At 47.8% G+C, this 22888-nt stretch overlaps 1 protein-coding gene across 6 annotated transcripts in view; it reads left to right on the forward strand.

The window, feature by feature from the left end:
* The first annotated feature begins 373 nt into the window (after positions 1-373).
* The window catches only part of LOC144671641 (guanylate-binding protein 2-like), a 28241-nt gene continuing 5726 nt past the window's right edge, over positions 374-22888 (forward strand). Inside the window, exons 1-12 of one of the 6 annotated variants that reach the window (XM_078533638.1) lie at positions 374-606; positions 1913-2040; positions 6077-6186; positions 7349-7518; positions 9878-10102; positions 11480-11637; positions 12136-12364; positions 12856-12983; positions 13685-13794; positions 15181-15368; positions 19719-19961; positions 21978-22258. In XM_078533638.1, coding sequence (XP_078389764.1) covers positions 414-606; positions 1913-2040; positions 6077-6186; positions 7349-7518; positions 9878-10102; positions 11480-11637; positions 12136-12364; positions 12856-12983; positions 13685-13794; positions 15181-15368; positions 19719-19961; positions 21978-22258 — 2163 coding nt within the window. In that variant the 5' untranslated portion in view covers positions 374-413. Of the gene's footprint in view, positions 607-1912; positions 2041-6076; positions 6187-7348; positions 7519-9877; positions 10103-11479; positions 11638-12135; positions 12365-12855; positions 12984-13684; positions 13795-15180; positions 15369-19718; positions 19962-21977; positions 22259-22888 lie in introns of those variants that run through there. The other 5 variants (XM_078533639.1, XM_078533640.1, XM_078533641.1 and 2 more) reach the window with 5 other exon arrangements.

Consider the following 22888-nt stretch of genomic DNA (forward strand, 5'->3'; position numbering starts at 1 on the left):
TGTGGAATGATTCTTGACCAACTCCAAATGCTGAGAGGGTGTTTCCCTCTCAGGGAGGGAAACCTTAAAATCAGGCGGCACAGTTTAAAAAATAATGCATCTCCCGTTTAAGACAGAGATGAGGAGGAATTTCTTCTCTCAGGAGGTCGTTAATCTTTGGAATTCCCTTGCCCAGAAAGCAGTGGAAGTTGTGTCATTGGGTATATTCAAGACTGAGTTTGACAGATTTTTGATCAACAATAGAGTCAAGGGTTATGGTGGGCAGCCAGGAAAGTGCAGTTAAGACCACAGTCAGATCAGCCACAAACTTATTGAATGGCAGAGCAGGTTTAATGGGCCAAATGCCCTACCCCTGCTCCTAATTTCTTGTGAGCTCTTGTGTTTTGGTTGCAGGTATCTGAGAACTGTTTGGAATGGAGCCTGATGGATATATGGAGAGGCCCATACACCTCCTGGAGATCTCTCCCTCAGGATCCCTGAGGCTGAATCCAGAGGCAATGAAAATCCTCTCAGCTATTACCCAGTCTGTCCTGGTGGTGACGATACTAGGGCCCCCAAACACTGGGAAGTCCTACCTGATGAACAGGCTGGCCAATCAGAGGAAAGGTAAGTTCTTATCTTGGCTCTTGGTCCGGCAACACCTGAACTTTTAAAATTCTCGTCCTCATGCTCAAAGGCATTCATGGCCTCCCTGTGGCCCCTCTGTAGCTTCCTCATCTCTGTAACTTCCTCCAGCCTCTACAACCTTCCCTATAACCTCCTCCAGCCCTCACCATCTCTGTAACCTCCTCCACTTCACTCTGTATTGAGCGCAGCTGACCAGGTGACTCTCCTGCTCTTACCCCTCTGCATAGACGACCCGCAACAATCTGCAGGTTGATAATTAACCTTCCTTGATCATCAACTCCTGGAGTGAGACTGGAAACCGAAGCTTCTGGGTTCGGAGGCAGGGACACCATCCTGTGCACCACAAGAGCTGCACATGGAGGTGGTGAGGGAAATGGGGGGAGGGTTATCTCTCTTCCCTGGTGCCCAGGATACCATTGATCCTTCAACCAAACACCAACCAGATTCACTGGCCGCTTATTTCAATTGATGTTAGTGGAATCTTGCTGTGCATTACCCAGCCACCACGTTTTTATGTAAAACTCAGCAACTGCATTTGATTGGCTGCAGAGCTGTCTGTGATGCCCCATGAAGGTGGTAGCATCAGTCTGTGTCACCATGGGATAGAGAGAAAGCAGAATGACTGAGAGAGGTTATGACTGACATCATTCATGAAGAGTCTGGCTGTAATTGTAAAGTTCTGGCCCCTTGTTCTGTGCATTGCCACCCCCCCCCACCCCCTCCCCCACACACACAATCCAAAATATTGTTTTCTCACTCTTTTCCCTATCAACTCCCTGAATCTTCTGAAACACCTCGATTAAATTAAATTGACTCTATTGTCAATCTTTCTACGCTCCAGGGATCACAAGCCTGGCTATACAGCCTGTGGTATAGTGGCATTGTCAGTGGACTACAGTTCCAGAGATCCAGGGTAATACTGTGGGGACCTGGGTTCAAATCCCACCGGGGCTAGATGATGAAATCTGAATTTAATAGAAATCTGACATCAAAAGTATGGACTGTGATACCATTGCTGATTGTCATAAAAACCCATCTGGTTCATTAATGCCCCTTTAGGCAAGGAACTTTGCAGTCCTTACCAGGTCTGGCCTATGTGTGACTCCAGACCAGGATGGGGTCCATGCTTCTGATGTGGTTGACTCTTAGCTGCCCTCTGAATGAGGGCAATTAGGAATGGGCAATAGACGCTGGCCTAACCAGCGACACCCATGTCCCGTGAACAAATAATTGAAAAAAAATTTAGCCTCATCAATGCAAGTTTGTTCTTTGTCCATACACACAGGATTCCCAGTGGGCCCTGGGAACAAGCCCCCCGGCCGGAGAATGTGGATGTGGTGTCTCCCTCACCCTCATCGAGGTGATCAGCGTCTGGTTATTCTGGATGTCGATGGATTGGAAACAAAGGAACAGGTAACGGGTGGAAATGGGGCACATTTAAGAATGAAATGAGTCAGCTATTGTCAATAAAAACAGGAATTGTGAAGTGAGGCGCTTTGCTAGGAAGAGTGAGGAGAGACAATAGGAACAAACTGGTGCATGTTTGAAGGAGGTGCAGGAATAGAGAGACCTGGGAGTGTATGTATGCAAATCATTGAAGGCAATTTAAGGGAGAGATGATGGCAAAGCGGTATTGTCACTGGACTAGTATTCCAGAGAGCCAGGGGATGACTCCGCGGACTTGGGTTCGAATCCCACTATGACAGATAGTGAATGTTTAATGCAATTAAAACGTTTAATGATGACCATGAAACCAAGGTGTAAAAACCCACCTGGTTTGCTTATGCCCCTTTAGGGAAGGAAATCTGCCATCTTCACCTGGTCTGGCCTACATGTGTCTCCAGACCCACCAGCAATGTGGCTGACTCTTAAATGCCCTCTGAACAAGGGCAATAAATGCTGGCCCAGCCAGCGACGCCCACATCCAATGAATAAATGAAAAAAATAGTTGGAAAGACAGTCAATAAGGGCACATGAGCTTTATTCATAGAGGCACAGATTACAAAAGCGAGGTGCACGCTAAACCTTTATTAAACACTGGCTCTGGCTCAACTGGAGTATCGAGTCCGAGTCCGGAGAGTGTGTGGAGGGGACTTACCAGAATCATTCCAGGGATGAGGCACTCGTTATTGTGGAGAGACTGTTCTCCTTAGAGCAGAGAAGGTTAAGGGGCAGAGTTAGCAGAAATGTGTACAGAATCGCAAGGGGTGTCAAGAGAGTAAATAAGGAGGAACTATCTCCACTGGCAGGAAAGTTGGTACTCAATTTGAAGATAACCGGTAAAAGGGCCAAACAGCAGAAATGTATTTTACGCAGCGAGTTGTTGTGATCTGGAAGGCGCTGCCTGAAAGGGCGTTGGATTCAATAGGGACTTTCAAAAGGGAAACTGGATAAATATTTGCAGCAGTTCAATTTCGCAGGGCTTTGGGGAAAGAGCAGGGCGAGTGGGACTAATTGGATCGCTCTTTCAAAGCACCAACAGAGGCACGATGGGCCGAATGGCCTCCTTCTGTGGTCCTATGATCCTGGGAAGCGCTCAGCAAGTCAGGAAGCATCTGTGGGGCTTGAAAATTGTATCCGGATGATGCCCCCCACAGTCGAACAGCTCCCCTCACCCACTGGGCTGATTGACACATGTGTTCGCAGGTGAAGATACAATTCACCCGGCTTTCAGTCAGCAGGAGGAAGCAGTGTTGAAATTAGGATGTGAGGTCAATAATTAAACAGAGTTTTGGATGGAGGGAGGGAGGATACAAAAGGTCAAAGAGTCTGCTCAGCAGAGACAGCATCTTCCTGTGAAGAAGTACTTGGAACCCTCAAACTCTCATTCATCTCCAGTTCTTCCCCTTCTCTTACCTTATCCTCCTTCCCCAAATCTCTCCATCTCTTCCCCTTTTACAACCTCTCCATCTCTCTGCTTCCCCTATCTCGATACAGGCAGAGGCAGGAGAATTTATACTGGGGAATAAGGAAATGGCAGAGAAATTAAACAAATGCTTTACATCTGTCTACATGGAGGAAAATACAAAAAAAAACTCCCAGAAATACTGGAGAACCAAGGGACTAGCGAGAATGAGGAACGGAAGGAAATTAGTATGGGTAATAAAAAGTAGTACTGGAGAAATAGTTGGGACTGCAAGCTGGTAAATCCCTTGGACCTGATGACCTACATCCCAGCATATGGAAAGAGGTGGGTGTCGAGATAATGGCTGCATTGATGATCGTTCTCCAAAATTCTATAGATTCTGGAACAGTTCCTGTAGATTGGAAGGTAGCAAATTAAATCCCACTATTTAAGAAAGGAGGGAGAGTGAAAATAGGGAACTACAGACCTGTTAGTCTGACATCAGTGGTAGGGGGAATGCTAGAAACCAATATAAAGGATGTGCTAACTGGACACTTGGAAAATAATGATCGGATTTCAAGATGGATTTATGGAAGGGAAATCATATTTGACCAACCCGCTGAAGTTTTTTTTGAGTGTGTAACTTGCAGAATAGATAAGGGGGAACTGGTGGATGTGGTGTATTTGGGTTTTCAGAAGACGTCCGATAAGGTCCCACACAAGAGATTGGTAAACAAAATTAGAGCAGAAGGGATTGGGGGGAATATACTGGCATGGATTGAGAATTGGTTAACGGACAGAAAACAGAGCGTAGGAATAAAAGGGTTATTCTCAGGTTGGCAGGCCGTGATGATGGAGTACCACAAACATCAGTGCTTAGGCCCCAGCTGTTCACAATCAAAATCAAATATAATGTTTCCAAGTTTGCAGATGACACAAAACCAGGTGTCAATATGAGTTGTGAGGAGGATGCAAAGAGGCTGCAAGGGGATTTAAACAGGTAAAGGGGGTGGGCAACAATGTGCCGGATGGAATATAATGTGGAAAAAATGTGAAGTTATCCATTTTGGTAAGAAAAACAGAAATCTTTAATGGTGAGAGATTGGGAAGTGTTGATGTCTAAAAGGTCTTGGGTGTCCGAGACCATGAGTAACTGTGCAGCAAACAATTAGGAAGGCTAATGATATGTTGGCCTTTATTGCAAGGGGATTTGAGTACAGGAGTAAAGAAGTCTTGCTGCAGTTGTATAGAGCCTTGGTGAGAGCGCACTCAGAGTATTGTGTTGTTGTGGTCACTTTGACAAATGGACCACAGGAGTCTCAGGTACAGGTCACGATCATTTATTCGAGCAATTGCAAGGGGAGAACCATCTCAATGCAGCTTTTGATAGCACTCTGCTAAACTACAAGTGTTCAACATATTTATACATTATTGGTCACGTACAAGAACAGTTTCCAGATTCCCAATCTTGTCAACATATAGGTTTACATTGAACAGACATCTCTGGTAACAGGTGCGTGCAACGTATGTCCCTATTTTCACCCAGGCAGAGACCTTCCCTCCTCCCTAAACTAGGACCATCTGTTCTTTCCATATCTGCTGTAAACAGGCTCAATCTTAGTTGTTTTTTACAACCTAAGTCTCCAGTCTGACTCCCAGGGCTTAGCTGGTGATTGCAAACCCTGAGGGTGTACAAAGTTTGAGAGTGTATGAGGTTCATCTGGTGCTTTTTCACTGTTTATGTACTTGCAGGCACTGGTTGCTTGGAGATTCCAACAGTATCATTCCCTTACAATAAATTCTTACTGAACCCCTTTATTCCCCCCTAACAGTGTTCAGTTTTGGTCCACTAATCTAAGGAAGGATATACTTGCCATAGAGGGAGTGCAGAGGAGGTTCACCAGACTGATTCCTGGGATGGCGGGATTGTCTTATGAGGACAGACTGAGGAGACGAGGACTGTATTCTCTCAAGTTTAGAAGAATGAGAGGTGATCTCATTGAAGCTTACAGCATTCTTACAGGGCTAAACAAGGGTAGATGCAGGAAGCACGTTTCCCCTGACTGGGGGTCTCGAACCTGGGGACACAGTCCCAGAACAAGGGGCAGGCCATTTAAGATTGAGATGAGGAGGAATTTCTTCACTCAGAGGGTGGTGAATCTTTGGAATTCTCGACCACAGAGGGCTGTGGATGCTCAGTCATTGAGTATGTTCAACACAGAGATCGATAGATTTCTAGATATCAAAGACATCAAGGGATTTGGGGATAATGTGGGGAAATGGCATTGAGGTAGAAGATTAGCCCATGGTCCAACTGAATTGTGGAGCAGGCTTGAGCGGCTGAATGACCTACTCATGCTCCTATTTCCCATTTTCTGATATTCCTATGTTCCTCTCCATCTCTCACATTACCCAATCTCTCCTTTTCTCGCCTTCCCCAATCTCTCCATCTCTCACCTTCCTCAATCTCTCCATCTCTCCCTTTCCCCGATCTCTCTCCCTGCCTCCATTTCCCCAGTCCCTCTCCTTGCCTCCCCTCCCCCGGTGTCTCTCGGTCTCTCTCCCTCTCTCCCCTTACCCAGTCTCTCTATCTCTCTCCTCCAGGGAGATGACAGCACAGAGACCAGGATTTGTGTCCTCGCTCTGATTATCAGCAGCATCTTCATGTATAACAGTAAAGGCGGTGTCGACCAACAGGCCCTGGACAAACTGCAGTATCCTTTTCATTGCTTTTTGAGGATCAGTTTTATTGGGTTCGGATTTGGGTAAGTTTGGGTTTGTGTCCGCTTCAGTTTTGGGAATGGTTCGTTTTGTGGGTGGTTTGGGTTTAATTTGAAGATGGTTTAAAGAGGAAGAGCTTTCAGTCTTTTTGAGGAAGTTGTAACTCAGTCACAACAGTCAAAAATGACCCCTCCACTCAATTTTCCATAACCCGATTTAAACTCTTTCTTTGTCACTCTCCTAGTCTCTCTCTCGCTCACTGACTCATTTATATCTCTCAACCTTTCACTATAATTATTTGGTTACACCTTTATTGCTGCCTGTCTCCCTAACTCTCTGTCCCTCTGAGTTTGTCTCTCTCAATCTCTTTGTTTTTCTCATAATCTCTTTCTAAGTCTCCCCTTCTGTTTCTGCCCTTCTCTATCTTTCTCTGTGTGTTTCTCTATCCATCCATCTCTTTATGTGTAAGTCTCTATCTGCCTCTCTCTCTGTTTCTCCTTGACCCCTTTATCCGAACAACATGAACACCTTTGCCCCAACCCCTCTGCCCTGGATTTTAGGGATCAAAATTAAAGTATTAATAATGAGATTTCTTTTAATTACATTAGTTTCATGTTCAATTTGTGTGGAGCATAAACACCTTCTGTTTCAAATGACCTGTTTCTGCGCTGAAGCTTCTGTGTAATCCTATGTGCTTTTTTAGCCTGATTGGTTTGGTTGGACTTGGTCATGTTTTACTCTGATCGTCACTCCCATTTTCAGCCTCTGCCCTCTGGGTACTCATTGAGGCATCTCCACTTTATTCCAAGTAAAGCTGCTTGAAGCATGGTGTGAACATGGCCAGGATTTTATTTTATTGGGGCGTGAGTATCAATGTAAATACTGCCCGGGTCGAACACAGGCGGTGCGAAGTTTCAAGGTTGATAATTATTCGTTTCGTTAACCTTGTTCCCAATATTTGGGTGGTCAATGTAAAACGTAGACAACGTAAGAGGTGTAGACACGTTTACATGCTGTAAATTCTATGTAAAATAGTGTCCTAACTTAACATTATGCAGATGGTTGGGGAATGTAATACTTTAACCATGTGTAATAAGGTGGTGGACAGTACATATAGGATGGCAGCCTTTTGTCTCATTCCTTAATCACCATCAGCTTCATCACCAAGATCTCGCGCTATGTTCAGATGCCTTCTGATGCCGGTGAGGAGGGGGAATTCCCCGAGTTTCTCTGGTGTGTTCGGGACTCCGAGCTAAATCTTTGGATAGGTGGCTTCAGACTGACTGCAGACGATTACCTGCTATCTAATCTGACCATCAGGCAAGGTAAACACTGTGAGAATCGAGAGAAACTGAGCTATAAGCATCAAGTAACAAACAATGAGAATTTACATTTATATAGGACCTCTCATAGTCCTCAGAACACCCCACCCCTGGCAAAGCACTTCAGAACTATTGGAATACTTTCAAAGTGTAGCCACTGTCATAATGTGGGAAAAGTGGCAGCCAATTTACACACAGCAAGGTCCCACAGGGAGCAACATGATAATGACCAGAACATCCATTTTAATGATGTTGGTTCATGGATAATTATTGACCAAGCACAGCGGAGTGACCACCCACTGCTCTCCGTCAAAATAGAGCCCATCAGATCATCTACGTGCACCTGAGAGGGCAGATGGGCACTCAGCTTTAACATCTCGAAAGACGGCTCCTCTGACAGCGTGGTTCTCTCTCAGTACTGACCCTCTGACAGTGCAGCACTCTCTCAGTACTGACCCTCCGACAATGCAGCACTCCCACAGTAGTGACCCTCTGACAGTGCAGTGCTTCCTCAAGGCCGACCCTCTGACAGTGCAGCGCTCCCTCAGCACTGTCCCTCCGGCAGTGCAGCACTCCCTCGGTTCTGTCCCTCCGGCAGTGCAGCGCTCCCTCAGCGCTGTCCCTCCGGCAGTGCAGCGCTCCCTCAGCGCTGTCCCTCCGGCAGTGCAGCGCTCCCTCAGCGCTGTCCCTCCGGCAGTGCAGCGCTCCCTCAGCGCTGTCCCTCTGGCAGTGCAGCGCTCCCTCAGCGCTGTCCCTCTGGCAGTGCAGCGCTCCCTCAGCGCTGTCCCTCCGGCAGTGCAGCGCTCCCTCAGCACTGTCCCTCCGGCAGTGCAGCACTCCCTCAGTTCTGTCCCTCCGGCAGTGCAGCACTCCCTCAGCTCTGTCCCTCCGGCAGTGCAGCACTCCCTCAGTACTGTCCCTCCGGCAGTGCAGCACTCCCTCAGTTCTGTCCCTCCGGCAGTACAGCACTCCCTCAGTTCTGTCCCTCCGGCAGTGCAGCACTCCCTCAGTTCTGTCCCTCCGGCAGTGCAGCACTCCCTCAGTTCTGTCCCTCCGGCAGTGCAGCACTCCTTCTGTACTGTCCCTCCGGCAGTGCAGCACTCCTTCCGTACTGTCCCTCCGGCAGTGCAGCACTCCTTCCGTACTGTCCCTCCGGCAGTGCAGCACTCCTTCAGTACTGTCCCTCCGGCAGTGCAGCACTCTTTCAGTACTGTCCCTCCGGCAGTGCAGCACCCCCTCAGCACTTGCACTGATTCTGTCAGCCTGGAGTTTGGGGTTCATGTAGCTGGAGTGGGACCTTTCCATCCGAAATGGGATCCCATGCTTTGACACCAGGCCGAAATGTGACCAGCGACAGAAAGAATCAGATTGAACCATATCTTCATCCACAATCCCTGTTTTTGCATTATCCACCGTCTCTGATTCCTGACATCTTGCCTGAAGGCTGGTGGCATTAAACCACTGACAACCCCATGGATGGGGGGGGATGCCTGGCGTACAGAGGGCAAATCCTAATAGATCGCATTCTCTTATTGGTGAATGGGTAACTCATCATCACCAGGAGATCAAACGGTGAAGATTGAAGTGGATGATTATAATTTGGGATGTTTTATCACAAGAGGGTGTTGGAGCAAAGACTGTAAAATATTCAAAAGGGAATTGGGAAAGGATTTGAAAAGGGAGAATATAAAATGGATGTCGATACTATGCAGAGGAATGGGACTGGGCTAGATGCTTCCTGCTGGGTAGCTAGTACTGGCACAGACGCAATGGACCAAATGGACTTCTCCTGCTGAATTTAGGAGGTGGCCATTCGGCCCCTCGAGTCTATTCCACAGGAACAGGAGTCCGTTCAGCCCCTCAAGCCTGTAATGCAGGAACTTGAGGAGTCCATTCAGCCCCTTGATTCTGTTGCATAGGAGCTGCAGTGGACCATTCGGCCCTTCAAGCTTGCTCCGTCATTGAATAAGATCGTGGCTGACCTTCTGCCTCCGCTTCACCTCTCCTGCACGAATCCTATATCCCTTTCATTCCATTAGTACCCAAAAATCTGTCAACCTCTGCTTGAATATACTCAATGACTGAGCCTCCACAGCTCTCTGGCCTAGAGCATTCCAAGCTTCACAACTCTCGGCATGAAGAAATTTCTCCTCACCTCAGTCCTAAATGGCCGACCCCCTATTCTGAGACTGTGACCTCATGTTCCCCCAGCCAGGGAGAGACATTTCCCTCACATCTGTCCTGTCAAGTCCCCAATAGGAACATTGTAAGTAGGAGCAGGTGTGGGCCATTTGGACCTTGGAGTCACCTTGTTTTGATTTGGCCTCTGAATTACAGACACATCCCCACTTGTATTTCGCAGATACTGATGACTGTTCGGTCAGACGCTGCCTCAAGAAACTATTTCACCGACAGAAATGTTTTGAATTCTGCCACCCGTGTCCGGATGCTGATGGAAAGAGAATGGACGAGGTTCTGGAGGGGAAGTTGGACCGGGAATTCCAGATGCAGGCGGAAAGACTGAGGGGCCATGTTCACAACAGCGAAGTGAAAAGAATCGTGGGAGGCCACAAGGTTAATGGGCAGAGTACGTTCCCCCTTGCTCGACCCCTGGGTCAGGTGTCATCCGCGGTTTTGTTACCTCACGGGCTCGTCTATTCCAAAGTTCCCCAGGCCAATCTCCCACCTCCCACCATCAGAAACCTGAGCTGATCTGAAATTCTGCTGCCCCGTATCCTAACTCGAACCAAATTCCATTCGCCCATCCGCCCATCGCCCCCTGTGCTCACTGACCTCCACCGGCTTCCGACCTAACAACAGCCCCATGTCAACATGCTCATCCTGGCGTTCAGTCCCTTCCAGGCCTCCTCACCTCTCCCTATCTCCACTTCTTTCTCCCAGTTCTCCAATCCTCCGAGATCGCTGCACTGCCCCGATTCTGGCCTCTTGAGCATCCACCGATTTCCATCACTCCACCATTGGCGGCCATGCCTTCAGTTGCCTGGACCCCAAGCTCTGGAATTCCCTCCCTAATCCCCTCCATCTTCTCTCTTACCCCACTTTTCAGATTCTCCTTACGAGTTGGGCCTTTGATCAAGCTGTTGGTCACCTGTTCTAACATCAGGTTACATGGTGCAGTGTTCGTTTTTTTTCAGGAAATGGACTTGTGAGGCATCAGGGGACATAAATGTGCTGTATAACTGTTGGCGTGTGAAGTGATGGAAAGGAGGTCAGGGGGAACGAAAGGAAGTTTTTCCAATGGCAACAAAATTTAATTAATTCAAAGACTGCTAACAGATGATGCAGACAAATATAACTCAGGGAAACAGGGAATGCTGATGCAAGCAGATTAGTTAACTCGAGATGACCCATTTCTATTAAATAAAATGTAAAAGGATAGATTTAAACTTCACTACTCCTGGGAGATGTTAGGGCGTTCAGTAAAATTTTAAACATAGTAATTTTTACTAGTTCATTCTCGGGATGTGCCTGTTGCTGGCTAGACCAGCATTTGTTGCCCATTCCTAATTGCCCTTGAGAAGGTGGTGGTGAGCCACCTTCTTGAACCGCTGCAGTCCATATGGTGTAGGTACACCTACACTGCTGTTAGGGAGGGAAATCTCAGGATTTTGATCCAGTGATGGTGAAGGAAGAGTGATATAGTTCCAAGTCAGGATGGTGCGTGACTGGGAGGGGAACTTTGAAGTTTGCATCTGCTGCCCTTGCTCTTCTGGCTGTTAGAGGTCATGGGTCTGGAAGCCTTGGCGAGTTGCTGCAGTGCATCTTGGAGATTGTGCACACTGCTGCCCCTGTGCGACGGTGGTGGGGGGAGGGAATGTTTACGGGGGCGGGGGGTGGGTGGGGGGGGTGCTGACCAGACTGCTTTGCCCCAGTTGATGTCACGCTTCTTGAGTGTTGTGCTCGTCCCTGGAGAGATTGTGACTTATGTTCAAATCTGTTTCAGTGTTGGCCAGATTGGTTGAAATCTGTGTGAACTGTATGTGCAACGGCCAAATGATTATCCTGGAGAATCTCTGTGACATCGTCCTGTGTAGGAAGCCGAATGTGCAACTGGACCAAGTAACTGCTGGAAAAGGAACGAAACAAGTCAAACGTGCCAAGGTATCAATTTACTGACCTGTGCTGGAGAGAACCAGCAGAGAAGATTCATCCAAATTGTACAGGATTGGAAGCCATTAAGAATTAATTTATTAATATCGACTGAAAGTACAGATAATTCTGCATGTTAACCAACAGGATGTCCATCCTCCAAAAACCGCTGACCTGACCATTAATATTATTTCTCTATTTGGAAGCTTGCTATGTACAAATTGGTTGCAATGTTTCCCTATGTTACAACAGTGACGACATTTCTAAAGTAGTTCATTGGCTGTGGAGCACATTGGGATATCTCGAGGACATTAGGCGTGCTCCATATGTGGAGGACTTTTCTTCACCTCAACTTTCCTCGCTCATTCCCAAATTCTAATTTTGTTGTAATGTTGACCCAATACCTCCTGCCCTTAACTACCTGGTCACGTCCTAACAATCTTTCCCATTCATCTTTCCTCCCATTAGGAGCTGGAAAGTGAATGTGTTGTAATTTTCTCTGTGCATTAGGTGGAAAGGATTGTCCCCCTCATGAACCCAAGCGCAGGTCGTGCTGTGTACAACGTGGAGGAGCCCGTGTGTTTGATTGAGAACAGCGCGTCTGGTGAACTCCAGGTCAACCAAGAGGCCCTGAACATCTTGTCAGAGATCAGCCAGCCGGCGGTGGTGGTGGCCATAGTGGGGCTGTACCGGACTGGCAAATCCTACCTCATGAACAAACTGGCGGGGAGACAGAGAGGTACAAAACTCCAAAGTTCAGAAATGCCTTAGTCACTACCCTGTGAGAATCACAGACACGGACATGACCAGCCTTTGTCTCTTCCTCTTCACAACATGAACAAACTGACCTTGTATAGATTCCCATCTTCATCTCTGTACCTCGTTTCCTCTATTGTGGCCCCATCTGTGCTCTGGTTAACCTCTCGCTCTCTCCCTGTCTCTTTCTGCCTCTTTCTCTTTCTGCATTTCACCCTCTCTCTTTCAACCTCTATCTTTCACCTTCTCTCACTCCTTTCTCTTTCTCATTCCTTCTCGTTCCTTCTCCTCCCTCACTCCCCTCTCCTCCTCTTTCTCTTTCTATACCTCTCTCTGTCTCTATCTCTCTCTCTCTCTCTCTTTCCATCCCAATGGTTTTGACCTTTGGGGCCGTGCGGAATGATGGACTGAATATGTCAGGCTGTGATTCTGTGAATCAGTAATTGTCTTCTGCTCTTCCCCAATGCAAACCAGGTTTCTCGTTGGGATCCACCATTCAGTCCCACACCAAGGGGATCTGGATGATGTGTGTGCCTCACCCACGAAATCCCGACCACCGCCTCATATTACTGGACACTGAAGGACTGGGGGATGTGGAGAAGGTGGGTCATTCTATCTCTCAGTCCATGACTGCGTTTCAGGGATCACTGACGCCATTCTGTTAACGGAAGTATACACTCGACATTCCAGGGCAGGGAGTGAAGTGGGGGAGGGTCAACGGTTTGAGATTAATGAACTGATTGGTCAGCATGCTTTGCTCTGCAACTTGCACTGGAGCATCAGAACAGGAGGAGGCCATTCAGCCCCTTGAGCCTGTTACACAGGAACAGGGGAAGACCATTCAGCCCCTTGAGCCTGTTTCACAGGAACAGGAGGAGGCCATTCAGCCCCTTGGGCCTATTACACAGGAACATGAGGAGGCCATTCAGCCCCTTGAGCCCGTCACACAGGAACAGGAGGAGGCCCATTCAGCCCCATGAGCCTGGCGCACAGAAACATGAGGAGGCCATTGAGGCCCAAAAACCTGTTACACATCAACAGGGAGAGGCCATTCAGTCCCTTGAACCAGTTACACAGAAGCAAGAGAAGACCATTGAGCCCCTTGAGCATGGCACACAGGAACAGAAGACTATTCAGCCCCTTGAGGTTGTTACACAGAAACAGGAGAAGGTGTCATGTTATGAGCTGATTTACATTTTGGCTTATAACAAAGTATTGTCCCAGGTGTTGCAGCTGTTCAATAAAGTGAGGGAATTGTGTGAAATGATTCAGCACTGCTTTTAACTGTTCCATCTCTCTCCAGGGTGATGAAAAGAATGATTCTTGGATCTTTGCGCTTGCCGTGCTGTTGAGCAGTATGTTGGTGTACAACAGCATGGGCACCATCGATCAGTATGCAGTCGGGAAGCTGCAGTATCCTTTGCACATTTATCTTATTCATTCATGGGATGTGGGCATCGCTGACCAGGCCAGCATTTATCACCCTTCCCTAACTGCCCCTTGAGAAGGTGGTGGTGAGCTGCCTTCTTGAACCGCTGAAGTCCATGTGGTGTAGGTACACCCACAGCGCTGTTAGGGAGGGAGTTCCAGGATTTTGACCCAGCGACAGTGAAGGAACAACCGATATATTTCCAAGTCAGGATGGTGTGTGGTTTGGAGCGGAACTTCCAGGTGGTGGTGTCCCCGTGTGTCTGCTGCCCTTGTCCTTCTAGATGGCAACAGTTGTGAGCTTGGAAGGTGCTGTATATGGAGTGCTGATGAGTCCCTGCAGTGCATCTTGTAGATGGTACACACTGCTGCTACTGTGCGCCGGTGGTGGAGGGAGTGAATGTGTGTGGATGGGGTGCCAATCGAGAGGGGCTGCTTTGTCCTGGATGGTGTTGAGCTTCTTGAGTGTTGTTGATCCCTTGTTTCATAAATCGCACTCTCAACCTTCCCTGCCACATTCACTGATTTATGCACATATACCCCCAGGTCCCTCTGCTCCCACACCATCTTTAGAATTGTACCCTTTATTTTATATTGCCTCTCATTGTTATTTGCACCAGAATGAATCGCTTCATACTTCTCTGCATTCAATTTCATCTGCCAACCTTGATCTTCCCAATTATCAAAACCCCTCTGGGTTTCTGAACCTTTGCACCAGCCAGTGCTCAGGTTAAAACTGGTCAATCCCTCAGGTTCAGACAGGTTCCAGCTCACTGGGGTTCCTGTGCTGTCAGATCACACGTCTGCTTTTCTCCAGTCGAACTGGAGCTGGAACCATCCCAGTCAATTCACTGATGATCCACTAGGGAAGGAAACAGGACCTGCTTACCTGGCCTGAATGTATTTGTGACTCCAGTCCCAAATCAAAGTGGGTGAATCTGAACTGCCTTCTGAAGTGACCCATCGAGCCAATGGCTGTGTTCCATGAACGTGGTCCTCCACCACTTTCTGAGGGTAACTAGGGATGGGCAATAAACACCAGCCTTGCCAACGATACCAACCTTTGGGAATTGATGAAAAACCCAACTAGATTCTCAATAATAAATTAACCCTTTCCTGGAGCAAACACGTTTCTGTCCTATTGCTTATCTGAGAGGAGTCAGTTTTTCAATACGTGTTCACTCACACCTTCCAGCTCGGATCAGACAGCTACATCACCCTGTGCTCTGGTCTGACGGCTGCTAGACTCTGTTACCCACCTGTGAACCCCATTCCTTAGCTGCTACTCAGCTACATCACCCTGTGCTCTGGTCTGATGACTGCTAGACTCTGTTACCCCACTGTGAACCCCATTCCTTAGCTGCTGCTCAGCTACATCACCGAACTGACCGAGCTCATCAAAGTGAAATCAGGGGGCGGGGACGATGAGTGCATGGAGTTTGCCCGCTTCTTCCCGGCCTTTGTCTGGTCCATTCGCGACTTCACCCTGGATTTGGAGTTGGAAGGCAGAAAGGTCACAGCGGATGAATACCTGGACAACGGTCTCAAACTGAAGCAGGGTGAGTGTGGAACAAGCAGCAACCAAGTGACCAGAGGACCCACCAGTGTTATCCTGAGTTATAGACCATTCCAATAGTTCAGTATCCCTGTCTCCCACCGCCTCCTAAAGTTACACAGAATTCCATTATCCTGTTTTCAAACTGTAGACTCACTGAATCCAAACTGTTTATGCTTCACATGAGCCTTTTCCCCAACCCTCTCTTCATCCCATCCTACTGTTGTGATTCTATGTCCGCTTTGCACAAACTGACCATTCTCACACCAGGACTGGTAAACTATATGGGGGGTCGGTTTATTTGAAGATACGGTACAGTATGGCTCAGCAGCTGGGTCATGCGAACGTATGAAATAGGAACAGATAGAGGCCATTCAGCGCATTGAGCCGGCTCCGCCATTTAATAAGATCATGGCCAATCTGTTTGCATTGCTAATTCCACATTCCCATCTACCCCCTGATAACCTTAGATTCTCGTTAGGCAAGGGAATGATATTCAATGAATGTCTTTTTTTGTTCCCAGCCTCCACCGCCTTCTGAGGCAGAGAGTTCCAAAGTCGCACAACCCTCTGAGTGAAAAAAATTCTCCTCATCTCTGTCCCAAAAGTGCGGTCCCTAATTTTTAAGCCTAGAGGAGTATAGAAAGTACAGGAGTGAAGCAAAAAAGGAAATTAGGAAAGCAAACAGTGGGTGTGAAAAAATATTGTCAGGTAAAATCAAGAAAAGCCAAAGATGTTTTACCAGTACATTAAGAGCAAGAGGATAACTAAGGAAAATGTGGGGCCTTTCAGAGATGTACATGGTACATGTGCATTGATGCTGAATGTGTGGACAGGGTTCTGGATGAGTATTTTGTTTCTGTCTTCACCAAGGAGAGGGACGATGCAGACATTCCAGTTAAAGAGGAGGAGTGTGAAATATTAGATACAATAAGCATAGTGAGAGGGGAAGTACTGGAGGGACTGGCATCCTTGAAGGTGGATAAATCACCAGGGCCGGATGGATTGTATCCCAGGCTGTTAAAGGTGAGGATAATTTTCCAATCCTCACTAGATACAGGTGAGTTACCAGAGGATTGGAGGTCTGTGAACAATTTTCCAATATTTAAAAAGGGTGCGAGGGATAGGCCAGAAAATTATTGGCCGGTCAGCCTGACTTCAGTGGTGGGCAAATTATTAGAATCAATTCTGAGAGACAGGATATACTGTCACTTAGAAAGGCAGAGATTGATCAGGGATAGTCAGCATGGTTTTGTTGGGGGAAGATCCTGTCTTACTAATTTTGTAGAATGTTTTGAGGAAGTAACAAGGAGGATTGATGAGGGTAGTGCAGTGGATGTTGTCTACATGGATTTCAGGAAGGCATTTGACAAAGTCCTATGTGGCAGACTGGTCAGAAAAGTAAGATTCCATGGGATACAGGGGAAGGTAGCAAGTTGGATCCAAAATTGGCTCAGTGACGGGAAACAAGGTTAATGGTCGATGAATGTTTTTGCGAGTAGGAAGCGGTTTTCAGTGGTGTTCCACAGGGCCCAGTGCTGTTTGTTGTATCTTTTACTGATTTGACTTAAGTGTTGGAGGCATGATTGGTAAATTTGTAGATGACAGAGAAATTGGCTGTGTAGTTGGTGGTGAAGAGGATAACTCTTGTCTCCAGAATGATAACAATGGTTTGGTTGAGTGGGTAAAATGGCAAATGGAATTCAGTCCAGAGAAATATGTGGGCAGTGCATTAGGGGAGGGCAAACAAAGCAAGGGGGTGCTCAATAAGTGGGAGGATATTGGGAGGTGTAGAGGAAGTGGGAGACCTTGGAGTCTGTATCCACAGTTCTCTGAAGGTGGCAGGACAGGTGGACAAGGTGGTAAGAAAGCATATGGGATGCTTTCCTTTATTGTGCGAGGTATTGAATACAAAAGCAGGGATGTGATTCTGGAACTGTATAAAATGCTGGTTAGGCCACAGCTGGAATTTTGTGTACAGTTCTGGTCACCACATTACAGGAAGGGCATAATTGTACAGAGGAGGTTTACAGGAATGTTGCCAGGGCTGGAAAATTGCAGCTATGCGGAGAGATTGGATAGGCTGGGGCTGGGCTCTGTTTTCCCGAGAACAGAGGAGGCTGAGGGGTGACCTAATTGAGGTGTACAAGGTTATGAGGGGCCGAGATAGGGTAGACAGGAAAGACTTGTTCCCCCTCGCCGAGGGGTCAATTACCAGGGGGCATAGATTGAAGGTGGTTGGTAGAAGGATTAGAGGGGACAGGAGGAAAATCTTTTTCACCCAGAGGGTGGTGGGTATCACTGCCTAAGTTGGTGGTTGAGGCTGAAATGCTGAACTCATTTAAAAGGAACCTGGTCCTGCATCTGAAGCGCTGGAACCTGCAAAGCTACGGACCAGGGACTGGAAAGAAAAACGAGCGGCTAGTTTCTTTTTTCTCTTTATATGGCCGGCGCAGACAGGATGGGCTGAATGGTCTCTTTCTGCAACATAGCTTTTGGTGTGGTTTCTCTGGAATAAATCCAAAAAGCAGAGTTCCATCCTCTGTCTGAAAAGCCGAAACTCGGAGAGGACACCTGTGGCCTTCCGATTCATGCTGGGGAATTTGGTGGTCATCTTCCTGATGTTCCCTATCTTTTACGGACACTCCCGATGTGGAGGGGGATTTGTAACCTCTCTACTCCGTGCAGAGATTCACAACGCAGCTACTATGGTTTCTTTTATTCTCTTCCCTCTTTTTGGCTGCAGTTTAGCTTCTTTCCCCCCGCCCCCATTTTGCGTGCCTTTCTCTTTTGGCACAGGAATGGCACCGGAGGTGACGAGGGCCCTTCAGATTTTACTGCTCAATTCAAAACCGACTTGTTGCTCCCATTAACCACCAATCGGGCTAATTGCACAATCAGCTACTGCCTATTCTGCAAAGTGCCATCCATACAGGGACTCTGCCTCCTGGGGTTTCATTGTACAGACGGCCTCCATATTGTACCAAATCTTGCCTGTGGCTCCACCTTCAACTGAACATCGCTGCCATCATGTTGTGTTTCTGTGTGTGCCCTCCACAATCTCGCCAATCTCACACCAGGATTGGTAAACTATACATAGGTTCGGTTTATTTGGAGATACATTACAGGATGACTCAGCAGACAGATCAACTTTATGGATTCAGCAACGATTGCTCGCGCAGCTGCAATTTGGGGACATTCACACTCACTCACACTCACACTCTTCTAGCTGTTGGTCACAAGCTGCTTTATTGCATATTCCCTTAAAGTGATATCTATGGAATTCATTGCCACAGAAGGCTGTGGAGGCCAGGTCATTGAACGTATTTAAGACCGAGATAGATAGGTTCTTGATTGGTAAGGGGATCAAAGGTTACGGGATGAAGGTGGGAGGATGGGGTTGAGAAACTTATCAGCCATGATTGAATGGCGGAGCAGACTCAATGGGCCGATTGGCCTAATTTCTGCTCCTATGTCTTATGGTCTTATGGCAACGCCTACAATCCAGAATTTTTTTACTGGATTGATTGGTCCCTATCTTATTATATAAGTATTGGCTATGGACACCAGGGAGAACTGCCCGGTTCTCCATCTAAATAGTGGCAGCGGGACCTTTTGCAGATGCCTCTGATCGCAGACAGGGCCTCAGTTTAACGTCTCATATAAAAAATGGCACCTCTGGCAGTGTGGCACTCCCTCAGTACTGTCGCTCTGACCTCGTAGGGCTCCATTAGGGCTGCTACTGCAACTGTGCATAGCTCCCTCAGTAATGACCCTCCGACAGTGCAGCACCACTTCAGGACTGACTCTCCGACAGTGCGGCGCTCCCTCAGTACTAGTCCTCCGACAGTGCGGCGCTCCCTCAGCGCTGACCCTCCGACAGCGCGGCGCTCCCTCAGCGCTGACCCTCCGACAGCGCGGCGCTCCCTCAGCGCTGACCCTCCGACAGCGCGGCGCTCCCTCAGCGCTGAGCCTCCGACAGCGCGGCGCTCCCTCAGCGCTGAGCCTCCGACAGCGCGGCGCTCCCTCAGCGCTGAGCCTCCGACAGCGCGGCGCTCCCTCAGCGCTGACCCTCCGACAGTGCGGCGCTCCCTCAGCACTGACCCTCTGGCAGTAAGGCGCTCCCTCAGCACTGAGCCTGTGACAGTGCAGCTTTCCCTTTAATACTGGCAGTGGGGAGTGTCAGGCTAGATTCTGGGCTCTGGCCTCTGGACAATGTGTGGAGCCCATGACTTTCTGACCCTGAGGTGAGAGTTTTACCCACTGAGCTACGACTGACAATCCTGATCAGTATGCGTTTGGTTTTAATGTGTTAAGATCTGATTTATTTTTTAATGTGTTTCCTTTCCTCTCAGGCACCAGCAAGAAAATTCAGGACTACAACCTGCCCAGGGAATGTATCAGGAATTATTTCCCCACTCGCAAGTGTTTTGTGTTTGACCGACCAGCCGAGAAGGAGGTGATGAAAAATATGGATCAGCTTCCAGACTCCAGCCTGTATCCAGCCTTTGTGAAACAGGCCCAGGAATTTCTGGAGTATGTTTACAGCACAGCGCAGATAAAGAGACTGAAAGGAGGTCATACAGTTACCGGGAGATGTAAGTGCCAGAGTTTGTAGTTCAGGACAGTGTGATTGATATGGAGAGTTCACCATAAGAAAGGAGAGAAATCCTGTGTGTGAAGGTGAGGGTCAGTTTGCCTCACTGATATTAGGACAATCCAACCACCTATACTGTCCACACTTTATAAATATCAACGAATCTTACAGCACAATGGAGGCCATTTGGCCCATCATGCCCGTGCTGACTCTTTGAAAGAGCAATCCAATTAATCTCACTGCACCAGTCTTTTCCCACAACCCTTCAAAATTTTCTTCATCAAGTATTTATCCAATTCCCTTTTGAAAGTTCCTGTTGAATCTGCTTCCACCGCCCTCTCAGGCAGCGCCTTCCAGGTCACAACAACTCACTGCGTCAAAAAGTGTTTCCTCATTTCTCCATCTGGTTCTTCTTTCCCGCCCTCATGCCATGGGAAACAGTTTCTATGTACTTACTCTGCCAAAACCTTGAATGATTTTGAAAATCGCTATTCAACCTCCCCTCAACCTTCTCTGCTCTAAGGAGAACAATCCCAAACTCTCCACGTTAACTGAGCTCCCTCATCCCTGAAGCCATTCTAGTTAATCTCTTTTGCACCCCCTGAAAGGACAATGGTTTGGATATTTAGGGACAGGAGGAGGCCATTCAGCCCCTCCAGCCTATTCTGACATTTTCTAAGGTCACAGCTGATCTGTATCTTATCACCCACCTAATTTTGCTCCATAATCCTTTTATAATCCTGCCTCGCAAAATTCTAAATCAGATTTAAAACGATTAATTGAGCTTATACCTACTGTTTTATGTAATGGTGAGCTCTGTATTTCTACCACAATTTCTTTGAAGAAGTGTTCTCCAAACTTCCCTCCTGAATGCCTGGCTCTGATTTTTAGGTCATGGCTTAGATTCCCCTCACCAGGGGAAAAGGTTTCTCTCAATCAACCCCATAAATCCCTTTCTAAATCCTATATATCTCAATCAAATTACCCCCTTTAACTTTCGATATGGTCAGGAATACAAGATTAGTGTATGGACTCTCTCCTCAGTATATAAAGGTAAAGAGAGAGAGGGCAGTGATGGGAGTTGTTTGAGAGTGAGGGACAGTGTGGGTTACTGTTACTAGGGCAGTTGCCACCATGTATACCCTTGTAAGGAGCAGTCTCCCATATTGGGTAAATAACACTGACCATCTACCATCATCTCAGGGTTAATTACAGAGGCTCTGCTGATGACATATTGATCATCACAGCTATTCCTGACAGTTCATTGAGTTCTTCGCCCCTTGTGTCTGTAATTCAGTGGAAGAAGTTCTTCCTTCTGGGTCACAGGTAATAGGCTGGTGATAAACAGTGGGGATGGCAGATAGACCATGGGGGGTGTTGGGGGAGGGTTTTCCAGCTTGTGCCCCTGCGTGCAACTTCCATTAGCAAGTTTCCTCCGTTACAGGAACTGGGATCTTCACTCATGCCAAAATCAGGCAGCCTGTCAAACCCACTCCTCACTCCTCGCACCGCCACTCACTCCCCTGCTCTCGTCTCCTACATCGCCCCATCACCTTCCCCTCCCGCTCACCCTTGCACACGTCCTCCGTCTTTCATCCTGACCCTTCCGTTTGACCACCCTCTTCCCTCCTCCTCTTCCTTTCCCTCACCTTCCTCCTCCTTCCCCTCACCCTCTTCCTTGTTCCTCTAAGCATCCTTCTCCTCCTCCTCCTCTCCCACCACCATGGAGGCTTTGATGACATGGGACTTCTGTGTGGACACCCTTAAGCAGTGTGTGAGGTGAATGCCGAAGGTGTCAGAGGTTTTGAAAGAGAGACACACTTTGGGAGTCTGTCAAATTCCCGCTGACCCTCCCAGCTCCTGCAGCTAAAGAAAGATTCCCGGCCGTTCGATCGCTCCAATCTCAAATTGCCGGTTCTTATTGTTTAATGGAACAGACACCAATGTACGTCCAGGAGAGACTCCATGTGTCTTTTTAATGTCAATACTGAGCTGCCCCTGTGCCTCTCTCCCTCAGTGCTGGGAAATCTGGCCCGCACCTACGTGGACTCTATCCGCAGTGGGAATGTCCCGTGCCTCGAGAGCACGGTCCACATGTTGGCGGAGATTGAGAACACGGCCGCGGTCAGCGAGGCGACCAAGGCCTATGAGGGGTGGATGGAAGAACAGGTCAGTCTCCCGACAGGGACTGCGGAGGAGCTATCGGCGATCCACAATCAGTGTCAGTCCCGGGCCCTGCAGCTCTTCATGAAACGATGCTTCAAGGACGAAGGGCAGAAATATCAGCGGGAATTCATGGTGAGTTCAGTTGTGTAGGTGCTGCAGACACCAGCATCCCTTCTGTCAATACCCCTCATAGACTCAGCATTGAAATAGGCCATTCAGCCCATTGTGCCTTTGCTGGCTCTTTTGAAATAGCTATCCAATTAATTCCACTCCCCCCACCCCCACCCCCCTGACTCTTTTCCCCTTAGCCCTGCTAATTTCCCCCTTCAAGTATTTATCCAATTCCCTTTCGAAAGTGCCAACTGAATCGCCTTTTCAGGCAGTGCATTCCACATCACAATATCTCACTGTTTTAAAAGAAATGTCTCCTCATTTGCTCTCCTGCTAATGGAAACAGTTTCCCCTCATTTCCTCTTATCAAAACCCTTCATGATTTTGAACACCTTTATTAAATCTCCCCTTAACCTTCTCTGGAATCACTCCAGTAAATCTGTGTACACCCTACAAAGTCTTGAGGTCCTCCCTAGAATATGCTGATAAATTGGAAAGATCAGTTGATCAATTTTGGTAAAAATATATCCAGATATCCGGAAAAACGTTTTTCTCCACAAGCCTTATCTTCTGTTGCAATTTTCGGCGAAGGATTAGAGACAATACTTTCCATTGTAAATTCCTGTGTCAACATTTCCCAGTCAAATTTCC

The sequence above is a fragment of the Cetorhinus maximus genome, chromosome 33, assembly GCF_964194155.1.
Source record: "Cetorhinus maximus chromosome 33, sCetMax3.hap1.1, whole genome shotgun sequence".
Lineage (NCBI taxonomy): Eukaryota > Metazoa > Chordata > Chondrichthyes > Lamniformes > Cetorhinidae > Cetorhinus > Cetorhinus maximus.